The sequence below is a fragment of the Salmo salar genome, chromosome ssa18, assembly GCF_905237065.1.
Source record: "Salmo salar chromosome ssa18, Ssal_v3.1, whole genome shotgun sequence".
NCBI classification, from domain to species: Eukaryota; Metazoa; Chordata; class Actinopteri; order Salmoniformes; family Salmonidae; genus Salmo; species Salmo salar.
The window spans coordinates 23,429,010-23,455,206 of NC_059459.1; the positions used below are offsets into that span (position 1 = coordinate 23,429,010).

The 26,197-nt window shown below is 41.0% G+C and overlaps 1 protein-coding gene across 8 annotated transcripts in view; it reads left to right on the forward strand.

Annotated features, from left to right (window-relative positions):
* The window catches only part of LOC106577067 (protein bicaudal C homolog 1), an 85,024-nt gene that overhangs the window by 26,288 nt on the left and 32,539 nt on the right, over positions 1 to 26,197 (forward strand). For all 8 annotated transcript variants that reach the window (XM_045700900.1, XM_045700901.1, XM_045700895.1 and 5 more), the window contains exons 3-4: positions 16,318 to 16,387; positions 25,334 to 25,413. In XM_045700900.1, coding sequence (XP_045556856.1) covers positions 16,318 to 16,387; positions 25,334 to 25,413 — 150 coding nt within the window. The remainder of the gene's footprint in view (positions 1 to 16,317; positions 16,388 to 25,333; positions 25,414 to 26,197) is intronic.

Sequence of the window (26,197 nt, forward strand, 5' to 3'; positions counted from 1 at the left end):
ATTAGAGAAAGTGTCAGGTGTTCCCCTAATAGGGTCCTGATAACAGAACGAAGACTTTCAGATAAGTTAGTATTATTTTTTGTTGGAACAATTGTACCTGATATTATCGTGGACCTTACACTAGTCAGGCTTGTGCTTGACAGGCTGAGGCTGCACATTCGATAGACCAAAGATGGACTACTCTCCACAATTAGGGCATGTACAGACTAGAGGTCGACCGATTATGATTGTTCGACGCCGATATCAATACCGATTATTTGAGGTCCAAAAAAGCCAATAATCTGCCTATTTTTATTTTTTTTTACATTTGTAATAATGACAATTACAACAATACTGAATGAACACTTATTTTAACTTAATATAATACATCAATAAAATCAATTTTGCCTCAAATAAATAATGAAACATGTTCAATTTGGTTTAAATAATGCAAAAACAAAGTGTTGGAGAAGAAAGTAAAAGTGCAATATGTGCCATGTAAAAAAGCTAAAGTTTAAGTTCGTTACTCAGAACATGAGAACATATGAAAGCTGGTGGTTTTAACATGAGTCTTCAATTTACCCAGGAAATAAGTTTTAGGTTGTAGTTATTATAGGAATTATAGGACTATTTCTCTCTATACGATTTGTATTTCATATACCTTTGACTATTGGATGTTCTTATAGGCACTTTAGTATTGCCAGTGTAACAGTATAGCTTTCGTCCCTCTCCTCGCTCCAACCTGGGCTCAAACCAGGAACACATCGACAACAGCCACCCTCGAAGCAGCGTTACCCATGCAGAGCAAGAGGAACAACTACTCCAAGTCTCAGAGCGAGTGACGTTTGAAACGCTTTCACATCAGTTACACCAGCCTAATCTTGGGAGTTGATAGGCTTGAAGTCATAAACAGCGCAATGCTTGAAGAATTGCGAAGGGCTGCTGGCAAAACGCACGAAAGTGCTGTTTGAATGAATGCTTACGAGCTTGCTGGTGCCTACCACCGCTCAGTCAGACTGCTCTATCAAATATCAAATCATAGACTTAATTATAATATAATAAACACACAGAAATACGAGCCTTAGGTCATTAATATGGTCGAATCTGGAAACTATCATCTCGAAAACAAAACGTTTATTTTTTCAGTGAAATACGGAACCGTTCCGTATTTTATCTAACGGGTGGCATCCCTAAGTCTAAATATTCCTGTTACATTGCACAACCTTCAATGTTATGTCATTACGTAAAATTCTGGCAAATTAGTTCGCAACGAGCCAGGCGGCCCAAACTGTTGCATATACCCTGACTCTGCGTGCAATGAACGTAAGAGAACTGACACAATTTCACCTGGTTAATATTGCCTGCTAACCTGGATTTCTTTTGGCTAAATATGTAGGTTTAAAAATATATACTTCTGTGTATTGATTTTAAGAAAGGCATTGATGTTTATGGTTAGGTACAGTCGTGCAACAATTGTGCTTTTTTCGCAAATGCGCTTTTGTTAAATCATCCCCCATTTGGCGAAGTTGGCTGTCTTTGTTAGGAAGAAATAGTCCTCACACTGCATATACCCTGACTCTGTTGCAAGAGGTGACACATTTTCCCTAGTTAAAAGAAATTCATGTTAGCAGGCAATATTAACTAAATATGCAGGTTTAAAAATATATACTTGTGTATTGATTTTAAGAAAGACATTGATGTTTATGGTTAGATACACGTTGGAGCAACGACAGTCCTTTTTCGCGAATGCGCACCGCATCGATTATATGCAATGCAGGACAGGCTAGATAAACTAGTAATATCATCAACCATGTGTAGTTAACTAGTGATTATGATTGATTGTTTTTTATAAGATAAGTTTAATGGTAGCTAGCAACTTACCTTGGCTTCTTACTGCATTCGCGTAACAGGCAGGCTCCTCGTGGAGTGCAAGGTAAAGCAGGTGGTTAGAGCATTGGACTAGTTAACCGTAAGGTTGCAAGATTGAATCCCCAAGCTGACAAGGTAAAAATCTGTCGTTCTGCCCCTGAACAAGGCAGTTAACCCACCGTTCCTAGGCTGTCATTGAAAATAAGAATGTGTTCTTAACTGACTTGCCTAGTTAAAAAATATTAAATGTAAAATTAAAATAAGAAAAAACTTTTTTTTTTTTATTCGGCAAATCGGTGGCCAAAAATACCGATTACCGATTGTTATGAAAACTTGAAATCGGACATAATTAATCTACCATTCCGTTTAATCGGTCGACCTCTAGTACAGACAGAGACAGATGCAATACGCATTCATACACAATACACATTCATCTGTTTTGTTGTCATACTTTGTTAGCATTAAATATTTTCCTGTTTTTCTAAGACTCAGTATAGTTTGTACTAGTCTGCTCCTATGCTATTGCATAGGAACTTAAGTAATTGCCTGAAAGAAAATGGAAAAGTGAATACACTGCTCCTGTCTAAAGTGCTGTTTCCTGAAGTGTTTGAACTCCCTCCACATAGTATGTTAATGGACTTTAATTAACTAAGTGACGGACATTCGTTTATTTTAGCATTCTTTGTCTATTTTCCATCTCTGGTTTTGAGGCAAGTTTATTTAAATGTCAAAGCAGGAGGCAATTTAACTGTCCCTACAGCCATTTCAAAACCAAGAATGCAAACCATGTGTCATCCCATAATTGTTTTTACCATAAATTCTAGACATGTTTTGTCTCTGTAAATATGAAGCTCAGTCAATTAAACTTATCTGACATAAATGTAGTTGTTGCTTTGGCTTGCCAATCATGCTTTTCCAAAGCCACTGCCCTGTCTTCACAGTTCACATGCAATCCTCCCTACGCCAACTTTCCATTCCAATGGATGCTTGTCAGAAGTTAAAAGACTAGTAACACAGACAGTGACGTTTTTATTGAAGAATTTCCGTTCAAATGGGTCTGTAATTTTCCTCCGATAGCATGACAACCACATAGACCCAATTAATGTCAGTAAAATAAACATTGTAGAGATCTGAAACACTTTATTGTAAAGAAAATGTATGAGGTTTGTGTGGACTACCTTGAAGTCGATGAAAATGTAAAGTGTAACTTGACCCTTTCCTTCCTCGAACACACCCATGTACCACACACAAATTTATGAAGTTCCTCATATGTCACACACAATGATTCTCTCTCCCCTCCACTACACTCACACACACACACACACACACACACACACACACACACACACACACACACACACACACACACATCCACATCCACATCGTCTTTTTGAGTGAAGCAGTTTGCAAAGAAAAAAACTAAACACTTGAAGGGTTTGCCTGTGGTAGATCACTCTCTTACTCACTGTCTGTTCGTCTTCCGTTCTGTCAAGGCCAGCTTTCAGACCCCCCCCTTTCTCTACCTCTCATGCTGGGTCCAAGCATTGTTTCCCACTCAGATCACTGTATTAAATCATTTGTAATGTATTGTTATATGGATCTTTGGTGTATTTGACTGATGGACAACATGCTTAATGTGTAGGCTATTATATAATTATGTGTGTAAAACAGGAATTGACAGACTGAGAATTTTACTTTTGGGTAACCAAGAGGAGCTATAATAAAATGTGGAACTGCATTAAAAAATATATATTTTACCCTTATTTTACCAGGTAAGTTACTGAGAACACATTCTCATTTACAGCAATGACCAGGGGAATAGTTACATGATAGAGGAGGGGGATAAATGAGCCAATTGGAAACTGAGGATGATTAGGGGGCCATGATTGTATGAGGGTCAGATTAGAAATGTAGCCAGGACACCGGGGTTAACACCCCTACTCTTACGATAAGTGCTATGGGATCTTTACTGACCACTGATTTCCCTATCTGAAAGACGGGTGACATTTTAACTCAAAGACCATGTACCATTGAACAGTTCAACAGGCTATTAGGCCATCCAATTTCGGACCGTGAAGAGTTGGAATGGTAGACTATGGACCACAGAACTTTAGTGGAGGCTTTTGTCAAACGTCTTTCAGTGCTGAGCCAGTCCCTCCCTCTTTATCCCTCGCCTGTGGTTCTGTAAACAACGCCAGCTTGATATACGAGCACTGATTCACTGTGATCTGAGGCCAAGAGGATTCTACTTAGTTAGTTTAGGAGTACAACACAGCCCTGTAGTTTTGTGCTGCTAAGCTAGTGTGAAAGGAAACTATTTAGATACTTTTTGTAGAAACTAGAGGGATAGAGAGAGGAAGAAATTGGAGAAAAGGTAAAATGAGTCATCACATTGCAGTGAAGCAATCAGTGATGACTTTGTGAGGTGTCCATTGCAGCAATCCAATAGCCATCTAAATTGGTTCGTTCCTCTGTTGATACCTTTTTATGTTGTAACAAGTGGAAAGACTACTGAAATATCCTACTCCACTAGAAGTACTGTTACTGTTGGAGCTAGGAACACAAGCATTTCGCTACACCCACAATAACATCTGCTAAAAATGTGTATGTGACCAATAAAATTTGATTTGATTTGTTACTTTAATGAAATTTTACTCAAGCAAACTACTAGTGTAAAAGAAACTACTCAAGTAAAAGTACCAAGTAGCTCATTTAGAAAGTACTCAGAGTAAAAGTAATTTTGTAACTTTTAAAATAAAAACATTGACCTTTATAGCTAATTTTGCTAAGGTTACCTGAACGTTGTTACACATGATATTTTCCATGCAATAAATTGAAAAAGTAAGAGAAAAGTAATGTACCAGTATGAACTAAGTTCCTTTTATTGTTTGAGTTGCAACAAGGCACATCTGTATAGAAAAAAACTGGATTTGTCAATACTATTAATATTTGAAAATAAATAATGTATTGATGAATTATAAGCAATACAAAATAATGTACATAAACAAAAAATCACCCATTTATGCTCTTCACTCACTCACTTCCCCTTTCACTCACTCACCCATACAAAGGTCAAATGGGGAGTGCTGGGACACTGGACATACCTAAAGGATTTGATGTCAAATTAGCTCTGAAGGTAATAACAGAACATCATGGAAATCAAAATGTTTGCGTAAACCCCCCTGAAATAGAGAAGGGTCTATCTATGTTGGGGGCTATAGATGTTGTATTAGATTGATTGATTAACTATATATAGGCTACGTACAGAGTACATTAGGTGATGTAGTGTTCCTTGAGCAAAAACAAAGGCGTTATGTTCGAACGCCTTCACGGTTCTCTGAACTTGCTGTTCAGTTTCATCAGGCGCTGATTTTGTGAATCGAGTTTATCCTGGCTCCCTTTGCAATGAAGAGCAGTCCAACACAGCCATAAAGACACTCACAGGCATCAGAGGCAGGCAGGCCTGTGTTCAGTTTGAGGGACAGCTTCTTTATGTATGGAAAGGAATGAAGCAAGTCCATCTTGTCTGACACACATGCAAGGTACCCATCCAGCTCCTCTGTACCTTGTGACCTTCTCGGCACCTTCTTCATCAGATGAATGCTGCCTCTGAATGCTTCAGATGGACCAAATCTGTATAGTGTCAAATACACATAGAATATTTCAAATAATTCTGCTTTATGTGGCAACTTAGTTAATCATATCACTGACGTTATAATTTCCCAAACAGACTTTCCATACTTGTTATTCCCAGTTACTGTGACTAGAGTGACTTTGTCAGTTGTTCTCAGACCTAAAAAGTCCATGTCCATGTCTATCTGTACCTATTGTGTACACTCACACAGGTATATTATGCACAGTTAGACTTACTGAGTCTCTGGCTTTTAGATGAACGGTATTCTAATTTACACAGACAAAATAGCTACAGTACATAGCAAAAAATCCTAGGATTCTCTAAATACTGTATGTCATGACCAAGCAAGCCAACGTTAAATAGCTAGCTAGCTACCTCACTTATGGATGTTAGACTAATGTTGGTAGCTAGCCCAGATAACTTACATGGCTAGCTAGCTAGCCACCACCACACCTAGTGATATCGACGTGCTAGCCATAACGGCTATCATCATCAGGTGGTGGTTAGCCATGTAGCTACCTTAACTGCAAGGATAGTTTGCAAATGTTAGCATGCTAGACAACTAGGCTAACAGTAACGTATTGCAGCGACCCTGGTTTAGTGCTTTTGTGGCAGAGTAGTTGGCGCGCTGGGTTTGGTGCAAGAAGGTTGAGGGTTCGAGCTGCACTCCATGCCTGTTTCAATACTATACATTGGTGTCGGAAGTGATCGGACCTCGCATCCACGACAGTGCGTGTGCTTGACCGGTGAGCGTGTTCCTGCAAGACTGTGTCCTGTGAGGTCTATTTTTTTTATTTTTTTTTTTTTTTTTATTTCACCTTTATTTAACCAGGTAGGCTAGTTGAGAACAAGTTCTCATTTGCAACTGCGACCTGGCCAAGATAAAGCGTAGCAATTCGACACATACAACAACACAGAGTTACACATGGAATAAACAAAACATACAGTCAATAATACAGTAGAACAAAAGAAAACAAAAAGTCTATATACAGTGAGTGCAAATGAGGTAAGTTAAGGCAATAAATAGGCCATGGTGGCGAAGTAATTACAATATAGCAATTAAACACTGGAATGGTAGATGTGCAGAAGATGAATGTGCAAGTAGAGATACTGGGGTGCAAAGGAGCAAGATAAATAAATAAATACAGTATGGGGATGAGGTAGGTAGATAGATGGGCTGTTTACAGATGGGCTATGTACAGGTGCAGTGATCTGTGAGCTGCTCTGACAGCTGGTGCTTAAAGCTAGTGAGGGAGATATGAGTCTCCAGTTTCAGAGGTTTTGCAGTTCGTTCCAGTCATTGGCAGCAGAGAACTGGAAGGAAAGGCAGCCAAAGGAGGAATTGGCTTTGGGGGTGACCAGTGAGATATACCTGCTGGAGCGCATGCTACGAGTGGGTGCTGCTATGGTGACCAGTGAGCTGAGATAAGGCGGGGCTTTACCTAGCAGAGACTTGTAGATAACCTGTAGCCAGTGGGTTTGGCGACGAGTATGAAGCGAGGGCCAACCAACGAGAGCGTACAGGTCGCAATGGTGGGTAGTGTATGGGGCTTAGGTGACAAAACGGATGGCACTGTGATAGACTGCATCCAGTTTGTTGAGTAGAGTGTTGGATGCTATTTTATAGGTGACATCACCGAAGTCGAGGATTGGTAGGATGGTCAGTTTTACGAGGGTGTGTTTGGCAGCATGAGTGAAGGATGCTTTGTTGCGATATAGGAAGCCCGATTCTAGATTTAATTTTGCATTGGAGATGCTTAATGTGAGTCTGGAAGGAGAGTTTACAGTCTAACCAGACACCCAGGTATTTGTAGTTGTCCACTTATTCTAAGTCAGAGCCGTCCAGAGTAGTGATGCTGGACGGGCGAGCAGGTGCGGGCAGTGATCGATTGAATAGCATGTATTTAGTTTTACCTGCGTTTAAGAGCAGTTGGAGGCCACGGAAGGAGAGTTGTATGGCATTGAAGCTCGTCTGGAGGTTGTTAACACAGTGTCCAAAGAGGGGCCAGAAGTTTACAGAATGGTGTCGTCTGCGTAGAGGTGGATCAGAGAATCACCAGCAGCAAGAGCAACATCATTGATGTATACAGAGAAGAGAGTCGGCCCGAGAATTGAACCCTGTGGCACACCCATAGAGACTGCCAGAGGTCCGTACAACAGGCCCTCCGATTTGACACACTGAACTCTATCAGAGAAGTAGTTGGTAAACCAGGCGAGGCAATCATTTGAGAAACCAAGGCTGTCGAGTCTGCCAATAAGAATGTGGTGATTGACAGAGTCGAGGTCGATGAATACGGCACAGTAATGTCTCTTATCGATGGCGGTTATGATGTCGTTTAGGACCTTGAGCGTGGCTGAGGTGCACCCATGACCAGCTCTGAAACTAGATTGCATAGCGGAGAAGGTACGGTGGGATTCGAAATGGTTGGTAATCTTTGTTAACTTGGCTTTCGAAGACCTTAGAGAGTCAGGGTAGGATAGATATAGGTCTGTAGTAGTTTGGGTCTAGAGTGTCACCCCCTTTGAAGAGGGGGATGACCGCGGCAGCTTTCCAATCTTTGGGAATCTCAGACGATACGAAAGAGGTTGAACAGGCTAGTAATAGGGGTTGCAACAATTTTGGCAGATAATTTTAGAAAGAGAGGGTCCAGATTGTCTATCCTGGCTGATTTGTATGGGTCCAGATTTTGCAGCTCTTTCAGAACATCAGCTATCTGGATTTGGGTGAAGGAGATGGTGGGGGCTTTGGCGGGTTGCTGTGGAGGGTGCCGGGCAGTTGACCGGGGTAGGGGTAGCCAGGTGGAAAGCGGCCATGCGTAGAGAAATGTTTATTGAAATTCTCAATTATAGTGGATTTATCGGTGGTGACAGTGTTTCCTAGCCTCAGAGCAGTGGGCAGCTGGGAGGAGGTGCTCTTATTCTCCATGGACTTTACAGTGTCCCAGAACTTTTTTGAGTTAGTACTACAGAATGCAAATTTCTGTTTGAAAAAGCTAGCCTTTGCTTTTCTAACTGCCTGTGTATATTTGTTCCTAACTTCCCTGAAAAGTTGCATATCACGGGGGCTATTCGATGCTAATGCAGAACGCCACAGGATGTTTTTGTGCTGGTCAAGGGCAGACAGGTCTGGAGTGAACCAAGGACTATATCTATTCCTGGTTCAACATTTTTTTGAGTGGGGCATGCTTATTTAAGATGGTGAGGAAGGCACTTTTAAAGAATAGCCAGGCATCATCTACTGACGGGATGAGGTCAATGTCATTCCAGGTCGATTAGAAAGGCCTGCTCGCAGAAGTGTTTTAGGGAGCGTTTGACAGTGATGAGGGGGTCGTTTGGTCGCATTCCCATTACGGATGCAGGCAATGAGGCAGTGATCGCTGAGATCTTGATTGTTAACAGCAGAGGTGTATTTGGAGGGCGGGTTAGTTAGGATGACATCTATGAGGGTGCCCGTGTTTACGGATTTGGGGTTGTATCTAGTAGGTTCATTGATAATTTGTGTGAGATTGAGGGCATCAAGCTTAGATTGTAGGATGACCCGGGTGTTAAGCATGTCCCAGTTTAGGTCACCTAGTAGCACGAGCTCAGAAGATAGATGGGAGGCAATCAATTCACATATGGTATCGAGGGCACAGCTGGGGCAGAGGGAGGTCTATAGCAAGCGGCAACAGTGAGAGACTTGTTTCTGGAAAGGTGAATTTTTAGAAGTAGAAGCTCGAATTGTTTGGGTACAGACTTGGATAGTAATACAGAACTCTGCAGGCAATCTTTGCAGTAGATTGCAACACCGGCCCCTTTGACAGTTCTATCTTGGCGGAAAATGTTATAGTTAGCGATGGAGATTTCAGGGTTTTTGGTGGTTTTCCTAAGCCAGGATTCAGACACGGCTAAGACATCCGGGTTGGCAGAGTGTGCTAAAGCAGTGAGTAAAAAATACTTAGGGAGTAGGCTTCTAATGTTAACATGCATGAAACCAAGGCTTTTACGGTTACAGAACTCAACAAATGAGAGCACCTGGGGAGTGGGAGTGGAGCTAGGCACTGCAGGACCTGGATTAACCTCTACATCACCAGAGGAACAGAGGAGAAGTAGGATAAGGGTACGGCTAAAGGCTATACGAACTGGCCGTCTAGCACGTTTGGAACAGAGAGTAAAAGGAGCAGGTTTCTGGGCACGATAGCATAGATTCAAGGCATAGTGTACAGACAAAGGTAAGGTAGGATGTGAGTACATTGGAGAAAACCTAGGCATTGAGTAATGATGAGAGAGATATAGTCTCTAGAGACGTTTAAACCAGGTGATGTCATCGCATATGTAGGAGGTGGAACAACATGGTTGGTTAAGGCATATTGAGCAGGGCTAGAGGCTCTACAGTGAAATAAGACAGTAATCACTAACCAGGACAGTAATGGACGAGGCATATTGATATTAGAGAGAGGCATGCGTAGCCAAGTGAACATACGGGTCCAGTGATTGGTTGGGCTGACTGGGGACACGGCGATTCAGACAGTTAGCAGGCCGATGCTAACAACCTAACAGTTAGTAGGCCGTGGCTAAACAAGCTAGCAATTAGCAGACCGGGTTAGCAAGCAAGCAGTTGGCAGACCGGGGCTAGCAGTTAGCAGACCGGGGCAGGCAAGCTAGCAGTTAACAGACCGGGGCTAGCAAGTTAGCCTTTGGGGGACGTTGCGATGGGGGTAAGTCTGTTTTTGCCTCTTCGTGTGGTGACGTCGATAGACCAGTCGTGGAATTAGTAGGGTTCCAAGTAGCTCTAGATAGCTAGCAGGCCAGTTAGCAGAATGGGCCTTCAGCGGACGTCGCGCCTGAGGGGCCTGTTGGAATCCTCGGGCAGATTATGTCGGTATTCCAGTCGTAGAGGATCGGCGGGGTTCCGTCCCCCGTACCGGCAGTAGAAGGGGTCCGGATATTGTAGCCCAGGAGTGGGCTTTGGTGGTAGCACAGGAGCCCTGGCCGAGCTAGCTTCAGGCTAATTGGTGCTTTCTCCGGGATGGAAACGCTAGCGTGAAGGTAGTTGTGTAGCGACCCTGGTTTATAAGCACACATTTGAGCATGCTTTTGTGGAACCGTCGATGGCGCGCTGGGCTTCGGGATTGAAGGTTGAGGGGTCGAGCCACACTCCCTGCCTGTTTCATTAGAGCAGTGGTTCCAAAACTTTTTATAGTCCCGTACCCCTTCAAACATTCAACTTCCAGCTGCGTACCCCCTCTAGCACCAGGGTCAGCGCACTCTCAAATGTTTATTAAACCCATAAATTAGTGTGAGTTTTTGTCACAACCCGGCTCGTGGGAAGTGATGAAGAGTTCTTATAGGACCAGGGCACAAATAATAATAATCAATGCTCTTTATTTAACCATCTTACATATAAAACCTTATTTATTAATCAAAAATTGTGAGTAACTCACCACAGGTTAATGAGAAGGGTGTGCTTGAAAGGAGGCACATCACTCTGCAATGTTGGGTTGATTTGGAGAGAGTCTCAGTCTTCAATTTTGCACACACTGTCTGTGCCTGTATTTAGTTTTCATGCTAGTGAGGGTCGAGAATCCTCTCTCACATATGTAACAGTTTTGCTTCTGTCCCTCTCCTCGCCCCTACCTGGGCTGAACCAGGGACCCTCTGCACACATTGACAGCAGTCACCCTCGAAGCACCGTTACCCATCGCTCCACAAAATCCGTCACCGATTGAAGCGCTATTAGCGCGCACCCCGCTAACTAGCTAGCCATTTCCCACCAGCTACACAGGTACGTGGTTGCAAAGGGCATCAGTGTCTTAACAGCGCGATTGGCCAAGGCAGGATACTCTAAGCGCAGCCCAATCTAGAAATCTGGCCGTGTCCTCCCTTTCACGATACGTCTCAAACTAAACTAAGTTCTTTCTGACTTTTTGAAAATCTTTCGACCATCATCATTCAGTTTGTATGCACAGCTTGATTTGATTGACCCTGTATTGGCACAATGTGTGAAATTTGGATTTGATTCGGCAATGATTAAACAACAAGTTTTTTTTCTGGCTCCACGGGACTAGCAATCTTTCCATGCCCTCATAATCATCTATTATGGATAGCCTCCAAAATCTTACTCTGTAACGGATGATTTTAAAAAGGTAGCGAAATACAATGCTCCATTCAAAACATACTCAAGTAAAAGTTAAATTACTTACTTAAAGAAAAATACTTAAAGTACTAACACTCTGAAACTCAATGACTGTAACAAGAGTATTTGGATAATCTATGGTTTTAAACAGTAGAAGATAGTGTGCAGTAGCTCTTAATTTTGAACTATGCACATATTAGTTGAGCGACTTAAGGTAAATGTCTTCTCCCCAAACATAATGGAGCTTGTGAGAGTTAGCACATGGATTGTTGGCACACGTTCAATTCATCCGATCAGTCTCATTGGATGAAACCCGTGGATGGATCACTAACTAAGACCCTCTGCTCTCAGTTCTCCTGTTTCAACAGAAGCTATCTCTCAATTCCCGCCCACATCCCTTTACCTTCCTAAACCCTCTCTGTCGCTCTCTAACACACACATACACACACACAATCTGAATCCACAGCTGCACCAATGCGATACAGGAAGAAAGTCCACTTCATCCATGTTGATTGCTATACACACACATGTATAAACTCACGTGCACCGAGCAAATGTGGCTGTTTTATGACATTGCCATAATGACATTCTGTTCAATTTGGGTTACAGTATGTAACTGCACCTCCTGCAAGATTCAATCATCATAATTTGTTATGAAACTGATTATAACGCTAAACGTATGCATTATTTGAAAAGGGTGCGGTAGTAGAAAGACTAAAGAATGGAACATTAAATGTATAGTTAACCTAATTTGTGAAAATATCTGACCCATTTGAGAGGTATTTGCTGGCGCCTTCATAAAAATAAACGCCATCCACCCTTAAAATGGTGTGTGGTCTGTCTGAAATCACTCCCATCTGTATGGCCTTGCCAAGAACAGCAACTATGAAAAGTTTCTGAACAAGACCCTATAGAGAGAAATAAATTGAATGGGCTGTAAAGTTTGGACTTTGGAAACGAATATAATTGCATATACCTCTATAAACACACGGTTGTCTGTTTCATCACAATTTCAATCATTTGACATCACTTTCATCGGGTTCTGCACTGCTTTGTATTATCTGGCTTTCCAAACATGCCAGGCCTTTACTGAGGCATACATTTCCTGATTGGACGCAACAACGGGCAGTGATCATCTCATAACTATTGTGTTGCCTTGCATGTTGCTATGCGACATTATACAATTCCTGTATCCATTTTATCATGTTATATCATACGGCATCTGATCATAGCCCATTCCCTGGCTATTCCTGGATTGTGTGTAGTTTTGCCAATGTCAATATTTTGGTAGAAATGCATTACATATGTACTGGTGTAGCTGAAGAACTTAAAAGTGCCACATGGAGTAAAAAGACGAGTTGGGTTTCTTCACCGGGACAATCATTTTGTGGAGTTAAGATGAATACCTTGGTGACAAAAAGCAGAAACCCCATGAGACTGATACAATTGGGGAGGGAAAGGTCCAAATGGGGGAGGGGATCGGAGCCGAAATTCCTGAACAACATGAAGAACAAAATGTTCTAGAGATGTGTTTTAGTTATACAGTTGAGTGGGAGCACGTGTTTATAGAAGAAAAGTCTACGGGGGGTTCATATAAAATGTACGATAAGATGCTAACTTGTGTATCATGATGAAGACAATGTGCTAGAAAGTGGGAGAGAAACAGAGATAAATCTCTGATGCAAATCTTGGATTTGGATATCCCTGGGGCTAGATTTTCCAGTGTAAAATGGTACAACGGAGTCCACGATTATTAGAGGTCAACTGTATACCATGTCGTCCTCATAGTTGGAAGCAAAACATATTTTCCACAAAGTCCTAGCATGTTAGAATCCGGCAAATTACTATCTGTCCGATTCAGAAAACAAACTGCTCTATTCTGTTCGTTAGGAAGGAAATACATCCAAAATTATGTTTATTTTCCCTTCACCCAAAAGCCTACCTTCCTGGATCTCTATTTTATTGGTATTATCCTGTGAAATGGTTAGAAGTGCCACAGCCAAGAGCTTTCATGAGAACTCCAGCTTGGCAGGGGCTTTTCCTGCTATTGGATGAAGATAATACCCAAGACCAGTAACATGAGCCAAGGTCTTTAGTGAGAAAGGGAAAAATGCAACTCAACAAGACACATTTGTTATACTGTAGGAATGTGATTTATATTGTGGAAGCGTTTTTTTGGCTGCCAATACTGTAGTGGATTTGTTTTATTGGTTTCAATGAAGAAGGCAGAGAGATAACAACCAGATTAAATTGAGACTTTTCATAAAAAGAGGAACTTGTTTTTTTCCAAAACATGAGTTTGAAGCGTTTGTATTGTGAATAGGCTCCACAATCAGTGATGCTGCATAGAAGAACTATGTGGATGCATCAGTCCATCTGTGATTTGTAAACACCGGCGATGAATAACTAATTCCAACTCCTACCAGATATAGAGTTTATTTTGTATAGGCTACATTTTCACAGGTACAATAAATCTTACCTTTGCAATTGAATTGACTAGATCAGTTAAATTTGAAATTGTTGAAATTCAATATTGTTATGTATGTTTACATGGAGCCCTGCAATAACTAGGATCAATATTTTTGTCAATCTTATTGCAAGCTCAAAGTAAGATTGTGAAGCGTGCAATTACCCCATTATTATGTAGCCATGTATTCTTTTACGCTCCACCTCACTTTCCATATTTGTGTGTGATTTATAGTATGTTTGAGAAACTCAGTGAGGCTTGAAGGGCCGTCCACTCAACCATCAGTGGTCTTTAACAGTGTGGAATACCGGAGTGAAAATGCACACGTTCAACTAGCACTGCCCTGCTGGTGTTTGAGACTGGTGCTGGAATATCTGTCAGTCAGTTTGGAGGGTGTTTAGAGGATGCCATGCAGGCCCACTTCCTAAACATATGGAGGAATTTGGACATTTCCCCTATGAATACTGTGCTGCATGAAGATAGGAAATTGTAAAATGAAGGCTGTTCTTTAGTATTTTTCTTAGAAATGCAGTTCAATACATAAATAGGGACCATAGATCCAGAAATGGGACAGTTACTCTAATGAGTAAGTACTGTACAATCGTGACCATAGACAGGGACATTTACAGTAAGCATGTAAAGCATGTAAAGCATGTAAGCATGTAAAGCATGCTCTCTGCATGGGTTTCCATGTGAGGTCCTTGCATAACCACTGAAGCCCAGGAGAAACATGGATCAGCTTCATACTGCATGAGGGAACAGTCATAAGGCGCTCACGTGTCCAAGCCAGTCTTGAGTTCATTCCTTCTCCATCCAAAAACATGAGCCCCCGGTACGCGTTAAAGCAAACAATCACGACAGGACCTTTTGTAAAAACAAGGAAATTGAGGACAAGGACAGATCTCTGTGTTTTGAAGATGAATGGTTTTCAGAAATATTCATTTCTAATGTGAACCACCAGTCAGCAGGTCTCCTTAAGGCGATGCAGATGGTTCATGTTTCTCAGGGCTTAACTGTGTGATCCCCAGTCGATGTTCAGGAAGTTAGGCGAAGGTGAGCGGCCTCATGAGCGTGTGGATGAGGAGTGTAGTACCTCAGAATAGCATACTCTGTCCTCTCGGACTTTGCTCTTTCTTTTTTGGGGGTTCTTTTTTGTTTCACATTCGTGCAAATGTTCCTGGTTACGATGGGTAGGCTAGTCAACAGGCTCTCACAGAATGCAGCTGACACGTTTCACGTTTTCCTAAACCAACAGCACACAGTCCACTTCAGAAAATATGTAGACGGCGGCTTTTTTCGTCACTGAGTACCGCCGGGAAACATTTGTTTCAGTAAGTTTATATCAAAAGGCATGTTTTGGCTGGATCGTACCATTTCTCAACCGTTCTGGTTGATTTCTCTAGTTACCTTTTTTGAATTTGACTTTCGCGCACGTTCTCTCCTTCAGAGTGCAAGGCCTTTTTAGAAAATTGTTGATGGTAGACCTCTCTTCGTAGGTGCTCTCCAAAGTCAGCATGGCAAGAGGTTAGAGGAGGTGTGAGGCATTGTCCAAAGTTTAGACAAGCCTCGAGCCACATTCAATCAGCCATTAAAACAGCAGAATTGTGAATGTTTCTGGCCAACACTGACTAGAACGTGGTCCTCATTTAATACTGTTTATTTGAAGTGAGGCTGGATCTCTTTTGTTTAAAATAATCTCTCTTAATCCTGAAGTAAAATCTTGCATAATTTGGTCAGCTGCATGATAACTTTTGTGTTCGTACATGTTAGAAATTGTGAGCTCCGGCAAAATGAAGTCTCCACCCTCTCAAAAGGAAACTCAGCCCCCCCACACACATGCGCAAAGCACTCGAGTTGAAGCAGTTTAAGCACCCCCTTCGCCCAATCTTGATGCGTCCAAATAACCAGTGACGAAAACCCCCAAAATGTAATGATGCTAGTTATCTCATGCATCGCATTCAGTCCCTGCAGATTGTTCAGTCTACACGCACAATCTACCCACATCAGATTGTTTAAAATGGCACCTGTGTTAAGATGTGTGTGTGTGTGTGTGTGTGTGTATATAGCAATGTCTACCATGCAGTTATCTGTCATGTCAAATTGGTCATCTAAACAGACTACAGTATAGGCACTCTCAAGAAGAATTATGGCGCAATTATCGGTTTTCTGATTTCCATTTCTGTACTATTGAACTAAGATATGTAATAACGCTTTCTTTTTCCTTTTATTGAATATGACCATTATCTATTTCAGGTCATGGATGAAACCAAAACACAGATAGCGTGGCCTTCCAAACTGAAGATCGGAGCCAAGTCCAAAAAAGGTGAATGTTTGTTTTGATACTACAGATACAGATCAGCTGTAGTTATATAAAAGAACATCCCTCTTGTTTACTGGATGTTTGTTTTGATACTACAGATACAGATCAGCTGTAGTTATATAAAAGAACATCCCTCTTGTTTACTGGATGTTTGTTTTGATACTACAGATACAGATCAGCTGTAGTTATATAAAAGAACATCCCTCTTGTTTACTGGATGTTTGTTTTGATACTACAGATACAGATCAGCTGTAGTTATATAAAAGAACATCCCTCTTGTTTACTGGATGTTTGTTTTGATACTACAGATACAGATCAGCTGTAGTTATATAAAAGAACATCCCTCTTGTTTACTGGATGTTTGTTTTGATACTACAGATACAGATCAGCTGTAGTTATATAAAAGAACATCCCTCTTGTTTACTGGATGTTTGTTTTGATACTACAGATACAGATCAGCTGTAGTTATATAAAAGAACATCCCTCTTGTTTACTGGATGTTTGTTTTGATACTACAGATACAGATCAGCTGTAGTTATATAAAAGAACATCCCTCTTGTTTACTGGATGTTTGTTTTGATACTACAGATACAGATCAGCTGTAGTTATATAAAAGAACATCCCTCTTGTTTACTGGATGTTTGTTTTGATACTACAGATACAGATCAGCTGTAGTTATATAAAAGAACATCCCTCTTGTTTACTGGATGTTTGTTTTGATACTACAGATACAGATCAGCTGTAGTTATATAAAAGAACATCCCTCTTGTTTACTGGATGTTTGTTTTGATACTACAGATACAGATCAGCTGTAGTTATATAAAAGAACATCCCTCTTGTTTACTGGATGTTTGTTTTGATACTACAGATACAGATCAGCTGTAGTTATATAAAAGAACATCCCTCTTGTTTACTGGATGTTTGTTTTGATACTACAGATACAGATCAGCTGTAGTTATATAAAAGAACATCCCTCTTGTTTACTGGATGTTTGTTTTGATACTACAGATACAGATCAGCTGTAGTTATATAAAAGAACATCCCTCTTGTTTACTGGATGTTTGTTTTGATACTACAGATACAGATCAGCTGTAGTTATATAAAAGAACATCCCTCTTGTTTACTGGATGTTTGTTTTGATACTACAGATACAGATCAGCTGTAGTTATATAAAAGAACATCCCTCTTGTTTACTGGATGTTTGTTTTGATACTACAGATACAGATCAGCTGTAGTTATATAAAAGAACATCCCTCTTGTTTACTGGATGTTTGTTTTGATACTACAGATACAGATCAGCTGTAGTTATATAAAAGAACATCCCTCTTGTTTACTGGATGTTTGTTTTGATACTACAGATACAGATCAGCTGTAGTTATATAAAAGAACATCCCTCTTGTTTACTGGATGTTTGTTTTGATACTACAGATACAGATCAGCTGTAGTTATATAAAAGAACATCCCTCTTGTTTACTGGATGTTTGTTTTGATACTACAGATACAGATCAGCTGTAGTTATATAAAAGAACATCCCTCTTGTTTACTGGATGTTTGTTTTGATACTACAGATACAGATCAGCTGTAGTTATATAAAAGAACATCCCTCTTGTTTACTGGATGTTTGTTTTGATACTACAGATACAGATCAGCTGTAGTTATATAAAAGAACATCCCTCTTGTTTACTGGATGTTTGTTTTGATACTACAGATACAGATCAGCTGTAGTTATATAAAAGAACATCCCTCTTGTTTACTGGATGTTTGTTTTGATACTACAGATACAGATCAGCTGTAGTTATATAAAAGAACATCCCTCTTGTTTACTGGATGTTTGTTTTGATACTACAGATACAGATCAGCTGTAGTTATATAAAAGAACATCCCTCTTGTTTACTGGATGTTTGTTTTGATACTACAGATACAGATCAGCTGTAGTTATATAAAAGAACATCCCTCTTGTTTACTGGATGTTTGTTTTGATACTACAGATACAGATCAGCTGTAGTTATATAAAAGAACATCCCTCTTGTTTACTGGATGTTTGTTTTGATACTACAGATACAGATCAGCTGTAGTTATATAAAAGAACATCCCTCTTGTTTACTGGATGTTTGTTTTGATACTACAGATACAGATCAGCTGTAGTTATATAAAAGAACATCCCTCTTGTTTACTGGATGTTTGTTTTGATACTACAGATACAGATCAGCTGTAGTTATATAAAAGAACATCCCTCTTGTTTACTGGATGTTTGTTTTGATACTACAGATACAGATCAGCTGTAGTTATATAAAAGAACATCCCTCTTGTTTACTGGATGTTTGTTTTGATACTACAGATACAGATCAGCTGTAGTTATATAAAAGAACATCCCTCTTGTTTACTGGATGTTTGTTTTGATACTACAGATACAGATCAGCTGTAGTTATATAAAAGAACATCCCTCTTGTTTACTGGATGTTTGTTTTGATACTACAGATACAGATCAGCTGTAGTTATATAAAAGAACATCCCTCTTGTTTACTGGATGTTTGTTTTGATACTACAGATACAGATCAGCTGTAGTTATATAAAAGAACATCCCTCTTGTTTACTGGATGTTTGTTTTGATACTACAGATACAGATCAGCTGTAGTTATATAAAAGAACATCCCTCTTGTTTACTGGATGTTTGTTTTGATACTACAGATACAGATCAGCTGTAGTTATATAAAAGAACATCCCTCTTGTTTACTGCCCTACAATTCACGCCACTGTTGCTTTTTCATTTCCGGATGTTAGTCTTTAGGTTTGTTTGTGGAAGATATATGCTGATTATGTCTATACATCAAGAGTATAAATCAGTTTATTTTCAAGGACAACATATGCTTGTTTGTTTTCCCTCTGAAAGTCATTTTTATAATCAAGAAAAAGGTCACGGCAGTATATTCATATTTTGACCACTTGCTCTTCTCTCTGGTCAGTCATTTCAGACTTTACACCAATTTGTAAGTTTGTTTAAGGCCCTTGAGTTAGAAGTTATGTGTATGTAATGGCTCTGTTGTTCCAGTGCTCTGTTGTTCCAGTGCTCTGTTGTTCCAGTGCTCTGTTGTTCCAGTGCTCTGTTGTTCCAGTGCTCTGTTGTTCCAGTGCTCTGTTGTTCCAGTGCTCTGTTGTTCCAGTGCTCTGTTGTTCCAGTGCTCTGTTGTTCCTCTTGTTCCAGTGCTCTGTTGTTCCAGTGCTCTGTTGTTCCTGTTGTTCCAGTGCTCTGTTGTTCCAGTGCTCTGTTGTTCCTGTTGTTCCAGTGCTCTGTTGTTCCTGTTGTTCCAGTGCTCTGTTGTTCCTGTTGTTCCAGTGCTCTGTTGTTCCAGTGCTCTGTTGTTCCTTTGTTCAGTGCCTGTTGTCATGCTCTGTTGTTCCTCTTGTTCCAGTGCTCTGTTGTTCCAGTGCTCTGTTGTTCCTGTTGTTCCAGTGCTCTGTTGTTCCAGTTGTTCCTGTTGTTCCTGTTGTTCCAGTTGTTCCAGCACTCTGTTGTTCCAGCGCTCTGTTGCCAATAAAACACTACAGCTATTTAAAGCTTGTCCGGGGGAGGGTTGGTTTTGACCTGCCCCCTTTGTTGTCCTCAAGGGAATGCCAGTGTGTCTTCATGCCAAATGTAAAACCCAAAACTTGATGTAACTTCCTGGAAACGTTTTAACAGCTCTTCTACCCCCAGTCGATTTAGAGTGTGCCCCACCCATCCTCCCAAGTTCATTCACAAATCTAATTTCCATTGAGAGAGCAGTTTGTCCATTTAATTTCCGCCCTATGATTTGTTGGGTGTCAGCCTTTTAGTATTACGTAAACCAAGAAGAGGCATGAACAATTTCCACTAATGTCTTCCAGTTATCTGCACTGCATTTTTGTGCCTTTGGAGGAAAAACACATGTATTTGTGATCATGTGTGCTTCACAACCAGAGGGGAGAGAGTACTTCTAGGTACTATAATCAACCCTGTAATCTACCCAGAATGACTGGATAGCCTACACCTGTGAGTTTGATCTGAGGATAGCCATCAACACAACTACTGGAGATAAAACGTTGGATCCCCATTCCATTTTGATTCTCCACTCTCTTATGTCTTGGATATTTGGAACATTAAACTACCATTTACATCACCAGCTGTATATGAAAGTCAATCATTTACAAATTGGGGGTTGCTAAAACTCAAACTATTTGTCCCACTTTATGTAATCATGATGTGTCGCCATTGTCTCTGAAAAGCGACGCTTGTAGTATTTTACTCTGCCCTCTTAATGCCTGTGAGTCATGAGCAAATGTGAGAGTTGTTTGCAAGGCCTCCGTGCAGGTCCCCTCAGCCTCTCCATCAATGTGTCAGGCCTTAACATCTGCAGCTAGCACCACTACCACCTGCACCAGTGTGATAAGACCAGAGTCCGGCCCCTAGAACAGGCCGTCATCAATATACCGTCAGGTGATTCATAGCAGAACAGTATCTCTGAGATGCAGGCAGGCTCATATTACACTTTACCAGAACATGTCACCATGAGAATAAATGGCTAATGTCCTTACGCATTTATATGTATGACCAGTGGGAAATGCTCTGACTACCCATCTTAGGATAGGTTTTGAATTGATAGCATTTTATTGTTTAACTGTTTGTTTGGTTTTTACATTATTTTATACTTGGTTGTTACCCATTTGACCGATACACTTTCTGTTAAGAATATGCAATATAGTAGCCTATCAGTTAGTTGAATACATCCTTGCATGACAATGGAAGACTTCATTCATGGGTAGGCTTTTTGAACACCATTTTGGTCTTTATCGCTACTCTCGACACATAGCCACAGAGTGGTGACTTACACCTTTAATATACACATGTAAAAAACACAATATGAAAGACGTCACAAGTTGTCAATATAAAAGAACGGTAGAGCATATCAACAGCGCCTACTGTATGTCAGACCGAGCCTTGTGATCAAGGAAAATATTTAATTTGGCCTACTCATTATGAAGTTGGGCAGTTAAACATCACCCAACATCAGTGTTGGGTTAGTAGTGAACTATATATAGTAGTTTCCTATCCTTATGTTGAAGTGGCCTATGGCCATGCTCGCACGTAAAGTTTAGGAAAACATATTTGTATCCTGCTTCTTCAGTTCTGACAGTGATCACAGGCAACATGAAATCAAAGGTAGAAGTTTATGTAGGGCTTTATTCTATTCCAATCGACATTGGAGAGGTTAAGACATACAGTGCCTTCGGAAAGTATTCAGACCTCTTGACTTTTTCCACATTTTGTTATGTTAAAGCCCTTATTTTAAAATGGATTAAATAAATAATAAATCCTCAGCAATCTACACAAAATGCCCCATAATGACGAAGCGAAAATTATATTTTTTTTAATAGATATTTTTGCAAATGTATATTTATTTACATAAGTATTCAGATCCTTTGCTATGAGACTTGTAATTGAGCTCAGGTGCATCCTGTTTCCGTTGATCGTCCTTGAGATGTTTCTACAACTTGATTGGAGTCCACCTGTGGTAAATTCAATTGATTGGACATGATTTCGAAAGGCACAAATCTGTCTATATAAGGTCCCACTGTTGACAGTGCATGTCAGAGCAAAAACCAAGCCATGAGGTTGAAGGAATTGTCCGTAGGGCTCCGAGACAGGATTGTGTCGAGGCACAGAACTGGGGAAGGGTACCAAAAACATTCTGCAGCATTGAAGGTCCCCAAAAACACAGTGGCCTTCATCATTCTTAAATGGAAGAAGTTAGGAACCACCAAGGCTCTTCCTAGAGCTGGCCGCCCAGCCAAACTGAGAAATCGGGGGAGAAGAGCCTTGGTCAGGGAGGTGACCAGAGCTTCAGAGTTCCTCTGTGGAGATGGGCGAATGTTACAAAATGACAACCATCTCTGCAGCACTCCACCAATCAGGCCTTTATGGTAGAGTGGCCAGACGGAAGCCACTCCTCAGTAAAAAGCACATGACAGCCTGCTTGGAGTTTGCCAAAAGGCACCTAAAGACTCTCAGACCATGAGAAACAAGATTCTCTGGTCTGATGAAACCAAGATTGAATTCTTTGGCCTGAATGCCAAGCGGCACATCTGGAAGAAACCTTGAACCATCCCTAGGGTGAAGCATGGTGGTGGCAGCATCATGCTGTGGGGATGTTTTTCAGCGGCAGGGACTGGGAGACTAGTCAGGATTAAGGCAAAGATGAACGGAACAAAGTACAGATGGATCCTTGATGAAAACCTGCTACAGAGCGCTCAGGACCTCAGACTGGGGGGAAGGTTCGCCTTTCAACAGGACAATGACCCTAAGCACACGGCCAAGACAACGCAGAAGTGGCTTCGGGACTCTTTATGTCCTTGAGTGGTCCAGCCAGAGCTCGGACTTGAACCCGATTGAACATCTCTGGAGAGACCTGAAAATAGCTGTGCAGCAACGCTTCCCATCCAACCTGACAGAGCTTGAGAGGATCTGCAGAGAAGAATGGGAGAAACTCCCCAAATACAGGTGTGCCAAGCTTGTAGCATCATACCCAAAAAGACTTGATGCTGTAATCGCTGCCAGAGGTGCTTCAACAAAGTACTGAGTAAAGGGTCTGAATACTTATGTAAATGTAATATTTCAGTTTTTATGTGTAAAAAAAAATTTGCTAAATTTCTCAAACTCTTTGCTTTGTCATTATGGGGTATTGTGTGTAGATTGATGAGGGGGAAAAACAATTTAATACATTTTAGAATAAGGCTGTAACGTAACAAAATGTGGAAAAAGTCAAGGGGTCTGAATACTTTCCGAAGGCACTGTATTTATCTTTTGTGCAAGTAGTCCAAGTTCATGGCATTCGGTCAAGGCGGGCACTTTTTACACGCGGGAATCATTTGGAAAATGTTTTGCTTTTCGGGAAATTGGGACAGCAGCAAGACCATTAACCTGAACTCTACTTCCAACTTTTTATGTTTGTTCAGCCGCCATTCTTTCACCAATCTTTCTTCGTCTTTCAGTCATTTTGCAGATGTTTTTAAAGAGGTACCTAGATCCAAATTAACTTTAATTCTGAGCATTTGTGTGATACTTCAGGGTGTAAGCCCATGCTGGAAAAAAAGTATTTGCCAGTAAGCAGATAGGGGTCAAATTGTTCATTTATTGTCAAGTGTCAACTACCAAGACTTTTCTTCTTAGCTGTATTGCCATATTTTTGCTTTTCTAGGTATTTCTAGGTATTTTGTGTGCCAAATTAACACTTAAGGTGTTCCACAGTCCACACACCGCTCACTTAAAAAATGTATGGGTGTTCAACGTCACACATAGCAACACTCATTTTGCCCAACTAATGAGTACCAGATGTGCAGGTTAGGCCAGTGGAAGGCCAACACGCCCTCTGCTGGTGAGATGCCACCAGAGGAAGTAGATGTGGACTTTACAGTCTCTAGTCACAGCTGTGTGTTTGGAATGTTTCCTAGAACCAAAGCTGTGTCAGTCACCTCTAATACGGCTGTGTTTTTCCTTTGTTTTTCTGTCTGACTGCGCCCACTCCTATCTTGATGTAACCCAATGTGGACTTGAGGCATTTGGGTTGTTTTTGTTTCGTTTTTTTTGTCTCACAGCATTTTTCTTTTCACTCTTCTATGATCTTGCTTCAGCGTTGAGGCCACGGAGGTCCCATGTCGCACTGACGAGATCCACACGGCCTTCCACTGCTCCCACAATCCCTCCCCAGGAAAACTGAGGCTCCTAAACGCTTCCCTGCAGCAGCATTCCAGAGCCTAGCCAACCCAGATCTCTCCTCAGTAGGGACCAGGGCCAGTTCATGTGCTTTCCTCTTAGTTTTTATTTTGTGACTCTATGGAGAGTTTCTGTTTGGTTGTGTATTTGGAGCTTTGATGTGGTGTTCGGCATATACAGCACAGGATACAATAACGGACTGTTCTGTTTCTTTGAATAATGGTTTCAGTAATAGTTTACCTTTGGGTGAACTCTTCTGTTTTACATTATACGGTTTTACCTGAATTTTTCTGCTCATTACCTCTAAAATCTCTAAACCTAACCAATGTCAATGGGTTTTATAAAGTGTCTGTCAACAAACTCTGAATATAAATATTTTCTTCTGTAGGAGTATACAAAGTAAATTGGAGCTATTTGGGGTGAGTGTGTGGGGAGGGGGGTTCCTGGAAAGCACTTAACTGACATCCTGCCCCTCCGTACAGTGAAGAAAGGGGGGCTCCTAGGAGCTGGCTCGCTGCATGCCCAGATGGACTCTACAGCCATAAGCATTAGCAGCACTGTGTATGTATGTTGTGAATTGCTGTACAAGAGCTGAGAGGGTCTCTACAAGTGCAGTTTACTCAAATAATTCACATATTTGCCCAGATAATGTATTATTATGTGCAGATATTTTATATTTTCTCTGCAGTTTTTGAACTGAACAGTTATGATGTAGTAGACACATGTAGCCATTTAGGTCTATTTAGTTTAGCTTGACTGTAAGGACACATCCTTGGTGTTTGACAACTGGAGGAGGATTTCATTTATTTAACCAGACAGACAGAGGAACAGTGTTACGCCTTTGGCACTGATCGACTGGATGAGGTTTGTAGGAATGAAGTGAAACACATGGGACTGCCTTTATCTCTGGGCTAATTTAAGGGGTCATTATTCTGTCTTTGTATCCAGTACTGTCTGACTGATAGTGATACAACAATGCTGTGTAAGAGCCTATAATGAGAGTCATCACAGCTGAAAGGAGCATTTACGGTAGTGCTTTATCTGATGTCATAACGGATCCCATCAACTCATAGGCTTGGGAAAAGGTGTTCAAATAGTCTCTTCTTGAGATCTTGATCTCTCCACCATTTTCTCTTTGTCTCTTATTGTTCTCTCTCTCAACCTCTCCCTCTCTCTCTCTCTCTCTCTCTCTCTCTCTCTCTCTCTCTCTCTCTCTCCTCCAGATCCGCACATTAAGGTTTGTGGAAAGAGAGACAACGTGAGGGAAGCCAAAGACCGAATCATGTCAGTCCTCGACACAAAGGTATGTATGAATGATGGAAAGGTTTTTGTTTTGTTGTCATGGCAACACCAACACTGACCTCCCTAAATGATCAACTAGAGGATGGTAGACACAGATGGATCCAATGAGTGTCTTATTTCATGCTCTAGAAAGCCTTGGTTTGCTTCCTCTTCAATTTGAGAACCTCAGACTTGTAATATGACTTGCCACCAAGGTGACCAGTGCTTAATTTCCTGAGTGTGTAATGGCTTGGCATGGTGCAAGTCTTGTCTCTATGGCAACAAACATCCTCATCCCAAAATGGGCACACCATAGCACCCCCTGTGGGCAGGTTTTATCATAACACTCCAAAGTATTTTCTCTGCACACGGAAGAGGGCTTCACAAATCTAGCAGGAACCGAATACCCGAGACCCAATCCGGGACCCAACCGGGTTTGGATCCAGAATTGTAAATAATGTTACGGGTTTGGGTCAGATCTGAGAGTCACAGTTATGTGTAACTTTAACTGACTTTTCCGGAAGGGCCCGTACAGATCTGAACGCAACTGCTGAGAGAGAGCGAGAGAGAGACTGCTATTTACAGTGGTGGAAAAAGTAACCAATTTTCATACTTAAGTAAAGATACCTTAAAAGAAAATGACTCAAGTAAAAGTCACCCAGTAAAATAATACTTGAGTAAAAGTACTTGGTTTTAAATGTACTTCAGTACATTTAAAACGTCTTATATTAAGCAAACCAGATGACACAATTTTGTTTTTTAAATTTACGCATAGCCAGGGTCACAGTTCAACACTCAGACATTTG